Source organism: Microcaecilia unicolor, chromosome 4 (genome assembly GCF_901765095.1).
Source record: "Microcaecilia unicolor chromosome 4, aMicUni1.1, whole genome shotgun sequence".
Taxonomy (NCBI): domain Eukaryota; kingdom Metazoa; phylum Chordata; class Amphibia; order Gymnophiona; family Siphonopidae; genus Microcaecilia; species Microcaecilia unicolor.
Window position 1 is genome coordinate 313,457,773 of NC_044034.1, and position 10,553 is coordinate 313,468,325.

The window sequence follows — 10,553 nt, forward strand, 5'->3', positions numbered from 1 at the left end:
GACCTTCAACTGATTTACAATGCTATCATAATTCATTTTACAGGATTTCTTTAAGCTATATAGGAATGATACATATACTGCAGAGCCCAGTGTATGTATCATTGTTATTATCCTGTTTTGTTGTACAATATCATGGCAGGAGTTCATAAATGACTTATGACCTGTCAACATTTCTGTGTATTTTCTCTAACTTCAGCTTATTTAAAGTCAACGTACAGTAATTCTACCTGTGGACATCTATTACCCAGGCTATCTAGGGTTGGGTATAGTGTGTCTGTCCTGGAGGTCCAAAGAGCCACCAAAAAGATGTGGTCTGTCAAAGAATCTGTGTGACAATAGGCTTGAAGAATTGCATACATATCCTTGATGAATGGCTATCCCATATGCTTTCACTTTCCTTTTATAATACATAAGTACGTAAGTATTGCCATACTGGGAAAGACCAAAGGTCCATCAAGCCCAGCATCCTGTTTCCAACAGTGGCCAACCCAGGTCACAAATACCCGGCAAGATCCCAAAAATGTACAAAACATTCCATACTGCTTATCCCAGAAATAGTGGATTTTCCCCAAGTCCATTTAATAATGGTTTATGGACTTTTCCTTTAGGAAGCTGGCCAAACCTTTTTTAAACTCCGCTAAGCTAACCGCCTTTACCACATTCTCTGGCAACAAATTCCAGAGTTTAATTACATGTTGAGTGAAGAAAACTTTTCTCCGATTCATTTTAAATTTACTACATTGTAGCTTCATCGCATGCCCCCTAGTCCAAGTATTTTTGGAAAGCGTAAACAGACGCTTCACATCTACCTGTTCAACTCCACTCATTATTTTATAGACCTCTATCATATCTCCCCTCAGCTAGACCTCTATCATATCTCCGGTTCAGCTTGCTTTCCTTCTTCTCAGCCCAGTCTTGACTCATGGTCCTTTGTGTCCCTGGGGGTTGGGCAGTAAGCCAGCCCAGTCAGCAGCTGCTTCAAGCTTGTGTCAGGGCAGGAGTTGCAGTCTGCAAACGAGCAGTGCAGCAGGGGCCATCCAGCAGCTTCTAATACTCTTGGCTGAGCCTGCCTGCCTTTTGAAAATGAGCCCCTATTTGCAACTTTCATTAATTGATATGAGATCAATTGATGAGGAATCAGACTGCAAAGTTTTGTAAAAATCTTACAATTTCTTCTAATTGAACCTCCATTGTATATAAAATTTCCATATCTAATGCTAAAAACACATGTTATGGAGCTAAAAATATAGAGAAATGACTAAGGAAACAGAATAGTGAGGAAATGTACCAAAACAAGATAAAAAAAACGAACAGCCTTGTACTCTAAAATGGTTCTTTTTAAAAATCCAACAGGAAACAATTATGATTACAACTGCAGATTTCAGTGGCAGAAAGGGTAAGACTGACCAAAAATGGCCATTTTTGAAGACTTGACACGGCCGTGTTTCGGTGATAATGCCTGCGTCGGGAGTTATACAATCCTTAATGCTTCAACCTTAGACTAATCCTTCAAATTTACACACAGACACACTGCTTTGTTGTATTTCGTGGTTTGGAATACGATTAATAGAAGTTTACTACAACTCTTGAATGACACATTTTTTAAAGGATAGTATGATTCCTTATGCAGGCATTATAACCAAAACATGGCCATGTTTAGGCTTACCATTTCCGCCACTGTAATCTGTAGTTGAGTGAACTGTGATCATCATTGTTTCCTGTTGGATTTGAATAAAGGACCTTTTTAGAGTACAAGGCTCTTCGACTCTTATCTTGTTTTAGTACATTCCCCACTATTCTGTTTCCTTAGTCTTTTCCCTATATTTTTAGCTCCATAACATGTGTTTTTAGCATTAGATAAGCTATGGAGGTTCATTTAGAAGAAATTGTAAGACTTTTTCAAAACTTTGCAGTCTGATTCCTCATCAATTGATCTCATATCAATTAATGAAAGTTGCACACAAAGGCTCATTTTTGAAACACAAAAACATCCAAAAAGCAGCACAAAGCAGCAGATGGACTTTTTTTTTTTGCTAAAACATCTAAATTGCTATTTTCAAAACCTATGGTAGAGGCTATTATTAAAAACAAAATTACAGAGCACATCCGAGGACATGGATTACTGAGACCAAGTCAGCATGGCTTTTGTGTGGGGAAATCTTGCCTGACCAATTTACTTCAATTCTTTGAAGGAGTGAACAAACATGTGGACAAAGGGGAGTCGGTTGATATTGTGTATCTGGATTTTCAAAAGGCGTTTCACAAGGTACCTCATGAAAGGCTACAGAGGAAATTGGAGGGTCATGGGATAGGAGGAAATGTCCTATTGTGGATTAAAAACTGGTTGAAGGATAGGAAACAGAGAGTGGGGTTAAATGGGCAGTATTCACAATGGAGAAGGGTAGTTAGTGGGGTTCCTCAGGGGTCCGTGCTAGGACCGCTGCTTTTTAATATATTTATAAATGATTTAGAGATGGGAGTAACTAGCGAGGTAATTAAATTTGCTGATGACACAAAGTTATTCAAAGTCGTTAAATCACGACAGGATTGTGAAAAATTACAAGAGGACCTTACGAGACTGGGAGACTGGGCGGCTAAATGGCAGATGATGTTTAATGTGAGCAAGTGCAAGGTGATGCATGTGGGAAAAAAGAACCCGAATTATAGCTACGTCATGCAAGGTTCCACGTTAGGAGTTACGGACCAAGAAAGGGATCTGGGTGTCGTCGTCGATAACACACTGAAACCTTCTGCTCATTGTGCTGCTGCGGCTAAGAAAGCGAATAGAATGTTGGGTATTATTAGGAAAGGTATGGAAAACAGGTGTGAGGATGTTATAATGGCGTTGTATCGCCCCATGGTGCGACCGCACCTTGAGTATTGTGTTCAATTCTGGTCGCCACATCTCAAGAAAGATATAGTAGAATTGGAAAAGGTGCAGCGAAGGGCAACTAAAATGATAGCGGGGATGGGACGACTTCCCTATGAAGAACGACTAAGGAGGCTAGGGCTATACAGCTTGGAGAAGAGACGGCTGAGGGGAGACATGATAGAGGTATATAAAATAATGAGTGGAGTGGAACAGGTGGATGTGAAGCTTCTGTTCACGCTTTCCAAAAATACTAGGACTAGGGGGCATGCGATGAAACTACAGTGTAGTAAATTTAAAACAAATCGGAGAAAATTTTTCTTCACCCAACGTGTAATTAAACTCTGGAATTCGTTGCCGGAGAAAGTGGTGAAGGCGGTTAGCTTAGCAGAGTTTAAAAAGGGGTTGGACGGTTTCCTAAAGGACAAGTCCATAAACCGCTACTAAATGGACTTGGAAAAATCCAAAATTCCAGGAATAACATGTATAGAATGTTTGTACGTTTGGGAAGCTTGCCAGGTGCACTTGGCCTGGATTGGCCGCTGTCGTGGACAGGATGCTGGGCTCGATGGACCCTTGGTCTTTTCCCAGTATGGCATTACTTATGTACTTATGTACTTATTTTTGAGACAGTTTTCTATTCAGTTGATATGCAGTACGTCAAAATCACTAGGGGATTTGGACCTTCCCAAAACTTGGACGTTCTGCTGCCATAATGAAACAAAGAAAAAATGCCCAGGGCTAAAATTTAGACGTTTTGGTCTAGACCTGTTTCAATCACAACTTGGGCACAAAAATTTGCCCTAAATGGCCACTGGAGAGATTAAGGCATGACACCCCTCTCTTACTCCCCCAGTGGTCATACTAGGTTCTATGACAGCTTCTGATGTTATGGACAATCCTATTAGAGCAGCAAACAGGTCATAGAGTAGCCTAGTGGTCAATGCAGTGTACTGTAGAGGACCTAGCCCATATTCCACTCTAACTGTTACACTTGTGGTGGAAAGTGTGAGCCCTCCATAACCCACCATAAACCTACTGCACTCATATATAGGTGACACCTGCTGGCATAAGGGCTATTGTAGTGGTGTACAGTTGGGTATAGTAGGATTTTGGTGGGTTTTGGAGGACTCCCTATATAATATAAGGGGGTAACGGTGATATGTGTACCTGGGACCTTTTATGTGAAGTCCACTGCAGTGCCTCTTAGGGTGTTCCACTATTCTGATGTGGTGTCTGTGTAGCCAGTCTAATAAGAATGCTGACCTCTCCCACCCCCATATATCCCAATGGCTTGTTTTTATGTGTTTTTCCCTTGGACATTTTTTTTCCAAAAAGATAGATGCACTGAGCACAATAACATCTAGCAAATGGCCATTTTTAAAACAAAAAGTTGGACATTTATTCTGGTTTGAAAATGGCCATGTTCATGACTGGATGTTTGGTGTTTTCCGTAAAACATCCAAAGTCATATCAAAAATGCCCTTCCACATATCCTACTTTGAGCCTGTGATACACTGGTGGCCACTGCATCACTCACTTCTTATCAGGTGATGGTGGGTTGGCTGATCTTGTATCTCCTGAGAGGATTGGCTCCTTCCCCCACAATACTCACAGAAGGGTAACACAACTTGCTCTTAAACTTCCAACCAATTTTTTTTTTCTATTCTTAGGAAGGGAAACTTAGAACCAAGTTCCCAATTCTATATAATCCCCAGTGAAGTTCCTACTACCATATCATTTTCTTTAGGTTGGTAGCTGCAAACTAATGTCCTAGAGTTATCCTTAGGAACTCTGCTTCTTCCTTAAATCCCAGTTAGTTTTGCTTCTCCCAAAAGTGCTTTGTGTTTCTATTCAGGAGCAGCTGTGCTGCTCATTTTAAATGTCATGCCAGAAAAGCAGTCTTTTATAATTGTCTCTTTCATCCCCCCTTTTCTTAACAGTGTTCTGTATCCAACAGCAAAACAAACCAAAATGGAAAACCTCAGTAGTGCATTGACACACTGACTGCCTTTTTCCAAGCCACAGGCCTCTAGAAGCAGAGGAGACTAATCTCTACCATCCTCTACCTCTCTGCTAGCAACCAAAAGCTAGGGAGTAATAGGACAAACCTCTCTGCAGCCGTAAACTGTGGCTACATATCAGATACCATGATTTAGCCAAGACAGCACTTTACTTTCTTGAGTAGAAGAGTTTGCAAGATCTCTATTTAGTTCAGACCCAGCACTCTTCCCTTGCCTTGTCTAAGAAGAAGTTCTAAAAAATTAGTAACCTTGAGGTCAATATGGTTTAAGGCAGTGTTTCCCCAAGTCGGTCCTGTAGTATCCCCTTGTCAGTGAGGTTTTCAGCATATCCACAATGAATATGCATAAAAGTGATTTGCATATAATGGAGGCAGTATATACAAACTAAGTTCATGTATATTCATTGTAGATATCCTGAAAACCTGACTGGCAAAGGGGTACTCCCAGACCAACTTGGAAAACACTGGTTTAAGGGAGCAGAAGGGACTCCTGCCCACTTAAATCACACTGAGGGGTCAGTCATCAGTATTCAGTGGCATGAACCATTGAATACTGGATCTGACCGCCTGCAAAATATTCAATTCCGGAGCTCTCATAACTAACCAAGCAGACAGAACTGCATAAAAAGCAGTCCTATCTTTCGTAGTTAGGCATGCAGGTTCCAGAACTCAATATCAAACAGCAATTGCATAACTTCGAGGTCCATCGAAGAACCAGATATTCAGTAGAAGTGCTGGACATGGCTCAGCATTGAATATTCAGGTGAGATTCAGCCCAAGGCGGTCGACACCTCTAAATTCACTGACTGCTGCAGGCTGAATATTGGAGGACTGTTTTTTTTTTAACAGAAATGATAGACATGCATACCACTTGATGTCTCATGCTGAGTATTTTACAGTTCTACCTTGGCATATGTAATGTTTAGTTTATTTTGACTTTCTGTTGTGTTCCATTAACTCATAAGGAAAAGTATAATGATAGAACAACTAAATTTTGAATGCTGAAAAGGTCAGTGTAACTCAACAGGCCATTAGTTTCCAGGAAAGGCACTAAGATGTTGTTATTCTGCTGACAAGATTATAAAATGAGCCTAGAATGGCACATTAAGGGACACATTTACTAAAGTGCTCTAAGCAGTTAGTGTGGGTTTTAGAATGAACTAACCAAAAGTACGGATATGCTGATTACTGGGTGCTAAAACAGCCAGCATGGTAAAAATCCTGTGCTGTGCTCTGCTCTATCTCTGGATAGGATGTCTCTACTCAGGACATTAGTATTCAGTTAACCAGAGTATAGAACATCATCACTGTGAAGAAGCAGAACTCTTGAACCAAAATCTTCTTTAATGCAAATTCAGACAAAAGAGAATGACTTACAGTTAGATGTGCTGGGCAAGAGTCTCTGCCTTGCAGAACTGGGAGTCTGGTCTATACCAGTTCACTCTGTAAACAGGGGGAGCCAAGAAATCTCAGCGCCAAGCTGAGAGAGTAGATGCAGTGAATACTTTTAAACTGTTAAAACTTGGTTATTACACAGTAGCTCTATTTTGTTTATGGGGTCTCTTGGTTCCAAATCTACCTCTATAACGTTATACCAAGAGCAACTCGAATGTTGTTCTCACAGCGTGTGGTTGCCTTAATATTTAAACTTCAAGTAACTGGACCTCAATGCATCCACCCTTGGCATTTCACCTTCAGGTGAATGAGCCCTTTTATTACAAAAGAGCGTTTCACAATAGATGAACGGACAGCAATTCTGCAAGCCCCAGCTCTTTACCAATTAGGAGCAGACAGTATGTCTGATGCAACCTGGACACAATTGTTAGCAGATTATAAAGATCACACAAGGTTTGAAATGCATAGTGCAACATTGGTGGACTACTGCAGACAAGAAATAATACCTAGGGGTCTTAGAATGACCAAAGCCCTGAAACTGTTTCCTGAGGATGAAAAATTTGTTGAGCAGTGGAATAACATTTTGAACCAATGTTCATTTGATTTGATGTTGTTATTGATACAAACAGTGCAAAAAAAGCTAACACATGAGAAACCGCTGTTAGAAGAGAGATTAACACAACTGAAAACAGTGGCAGATTTTGAAACAGCGAAGGAAGAATTTGGATAAAAATCTGGAGAAATTTACCAAAGAAATTAAGATGTCCAAATGTAAGAAATTGCAGAAGGACCAAAAAGACTACTCTGAGGGGTTTGTATATAATTGCCAACGCCCTAAACGGGAACAACAGGATGGGAATCGACAAACAAAAAGGGTTGGATTTGCATTATCAACAGACTCATCCAGTGGCGAGGAAGAAGAAATGGGGGGGGGGGGGGGGGTCAAAATCGGAGGGGCATCCCCACATGAGAGAGTACAGACCAAGAGATACATAGAGAGGACCGAGAAGGGCGAGGGGGCGAGGGCCGCAAATGTACAGAGGCCCCAGCACCAGAACCAGAAGAAGGGAAGATTCACTATAGTGAATCTGTCGAATTATCAACTCACAAAAGTAGAAGAATCGGTCCTCCAGAAGGGACTGTCCTTCGTCCCCACAAGAAAACATCACCCACTCCAATTCAGGATAGACTTCGAAAAATTTATAAGGATTTTACAACTGAACATTTTCTTTGGTAAAGAAACAGAAGCAAGTAGTTTGTATTCTAATTGTGCCAGCAAAAGCACTTGGATACCTCTGGGTCCAATTGACCTGGTAATCAATATTTTCCAACAGCTGGTGCTCAAAGAAATTGAACAAATGGAACAAATAGAAGGAAACAGCAAGCAGAACCTTTCAAAGGAACAAAAGAAAGCACTGCAACATCTAAGCAAAGAATCATCTATAGTGGTTCGTCGTGTGAACAAAGGAGGTGCTATAGCAGTGGCGTTCCCAGGGGCGCTGACACCCGGGGTGGATCGCCGATGCGCCCCGCCCCCCCAAGTGCAGCGACCCCCCCCCCCCCCCGGCGAAGGGACACCCCTCCACCATGGTGAAAGAGCCCCCCCCCCCCGGGTGCACGCCGCTGGGGGGGTGCCACGCGCCGGTCAGCATCGTTGGTTTCCATTTCCCTCTGCCCCGGAACAGGTTACTTCCTGTTCCGGGGCAGAGGGAGCATGGAAACAAATGACGCTGACCGGCGCGTGGCACCCCCCCAGCGGCGTGCACCCGGGGCGGACCGCCCCCACCCTCTTGGTACTCCACTGTGCTATAGTGGTACTATCAAAGGAAGATTACATGGCAGAAATCTACAGGCAACTTGGGGAATGGCTACATATAATACTGGAAGAGGACACATCTATGGGCATTTTAATAGCTTTATAAAGGTTGACTAAACCTGCGATGAAGGCAGGTTTTTTAACACTGAAAGAAAATAAGTTTCTGTGTTTTGGGCAAGCAACAATACCAATCTTGTACACGGTACCAAATATACATTAGAATTTTAAAAACCCTCCTGGGAGACCAATAGTGTCGGCACGCAATTCTCTGTCAGAACATATCTGCCAATATGTGGATGTATTGTTATGCCCCCTAGTGGAAAAAATTCCAGCCTATATAGGAGACTCTACACACTTTTTGAACCAGCTGGATGGGTTAAAGATCACAAATACAACAATGTTAGCCACTTTGGATGTTCGGGCTCTTTATACATCCATTCCTCAGAACGAAGCCCTGGAAGAAAGCTTGTACTCAAGAGAAAGACCTTGGCCGGAACCTGCAGGGTTTCTGTAGCAGTTGATAGAACTGGCATTAAGTAACAACTTTTTTGTGTTTGATGAACAGCTTTACCTGCAGGTATTGGATATCGTTATGGGAGCCACATTTGCCCCCGCGATAGTGAACCTATTCATGGCAAGGTTTGAAAAACGTTACATCTATGGTTCTCCAGGATGGGGCAAAATAATCTATTGGGGGCGGTACATTGATGACATATTTGTCTTGTGCAATGGGACTACACAGGAATTTGAAAAGTTCATAGATGAACTCAACCAATGTCACCCCTCAATTAAATTTGATTATAATATATACCAACATCAGATGATTTTTTTAGACATATGGATCCAGAAAAAAGGACAAGAGTTACATACAGAGATTTACATCAAACCGACGGACATATAAGTACATAAGTACATAAGTAATGCCATACTGGGAAAAGACTAAGGGTCCATCGAGCCCAGCATCTTGTCCACGGCAGCGGCCAATCCAGGCCAAGGGCACCTGGCAAGCTTCCCAAACGTACAAACATTCTATACATGTTATTCCTGGAATTTTGGATTTTTCCAAGTCCGTTTAGTAGCGGTTTATGGACTTGTCCTTTAGGAAACCGTCCAACCCCTTTTTAAACTCTGCTAAGCTAACCGCCTTCACCACATTTTCCGGCAATGAATTCCAGAGTTCAATTACACATTGGGTGAAGAAAACTTTTCTCCGATTTGTTTTAAATGTACTACACTGTAGTTTCATCGCATGCCCCCTAGTCCTAGTATTTTTGGAAAGGGTGAACAGACGCTTCACATCCACCTGTTCCACTCCACTCATTATTTTATATACCTCTATCATGTCTCCCCTCAGCCGTCTCTTCTCCAAGCTGAATAGCCCTAGCCTCCTTAGTCTTTCTTCATAGGGAAGTCGTCCCATCCCCGCTATCATTTTAGTCGCCCTTCGCTGCACCTTTTCCAATTCTACTATATCTTTCTTGAGATGCGGCGACCAGAATTGAACACAATACTCAAGGTGCGGTTGCACCATGGAGCAATACAACGGCATTATAACATCCTCATACCTGTTTTCCATACCTTTCCTAATAATACCCAACATTCTATTCACTTTCCTAGCCGCAGCAGCTCACTGAGCAGAAGGTTTCAGTGTGTTATCGACGACGACACCCAGATCCCTTTCTTGGTCCGTAACTCCTAACGTGGAACCTTGCATGACGTAGCTATAATTCGGGTTCTTTTTTCCCACATGCATCACCTTGCACTTGCTCACATTAAACGTCATCTGCCATTTAGCTGCCCAGTCTCGTAAGGTCCTCTTGTAATTTTTCACAATCCTGTCGTGAGTTAACAACTTTGAATAACTTTGTGTCATCTAAATCATTTATAAATACAGTGCAATCCGCTTAAGTGCAAGGGCCTGGGACCGAAGAAATAGATGCAGTTAACAGGAGCGTGCGCTTAACCGTTGTGAGCCAAAGAAGCTTGACATCTGATAAACATATGAACATTACTGTTTATTAAATGTACACTCAATACAGTCTCTGGTATTTGGCTTTCTTAAAATAGTCAGTGATAGTCCTCTGCACACTACGGTGTCTTTGGGTTTCGTAGATTAAGTCTGCCAGACGGTAAAATCGTTCATAGCTCTGACACCCAGTGTTCTCCAGGTAGGCCCTAATGGTGCTGAGACCCTCCAGTGCTGTAGCGAAAGTGGCAGGAGGTTGTTGGATCAGTGCCTCGCTGCTCATCTGATCGCTTGCTTCATCGGTGGCCGTTGCCTGCTTGCAGGCGCAGAGCTCGACATCCGTGCTGTCACCGGCTGTCTGTATACTGCAATCGACAGCTACGTATCGTTGGAACTGCTCATTGCTAACACCGGCTGGGATGTCAGCAGCCACGCTGGCCATGGCTGCATCCGTTTGGTCCCTGCCCGCATCCTTGAAAAAGCG

The 10,553-nt window shown here is 42.4% G+C and overlaps 1 protein-coding gene across 1 annotated transcript in view; it reads right to left on the reverse strand.

Moving 5' to 3' along the window:
• Positions 1–10,133: 10,133 nt before the first annotated feature.
• LOC115469719 (tigger transposable element-derived protein 4-like) overlaps positions 10,134–10,553 on the reverse strand; it is a 1,542-nt gene continuing 1,122 nt past the window's right edge. Inside the window, exon 1 of the mRNA XM_030202506.1 lies at positions 10,134–10,553. This exon is cut by the window's right edge and continues 1,122 nt beyond it. Coding sequence (XP_030058366.1) covers positions 10,134–10,553 — 420 coding nt within the window.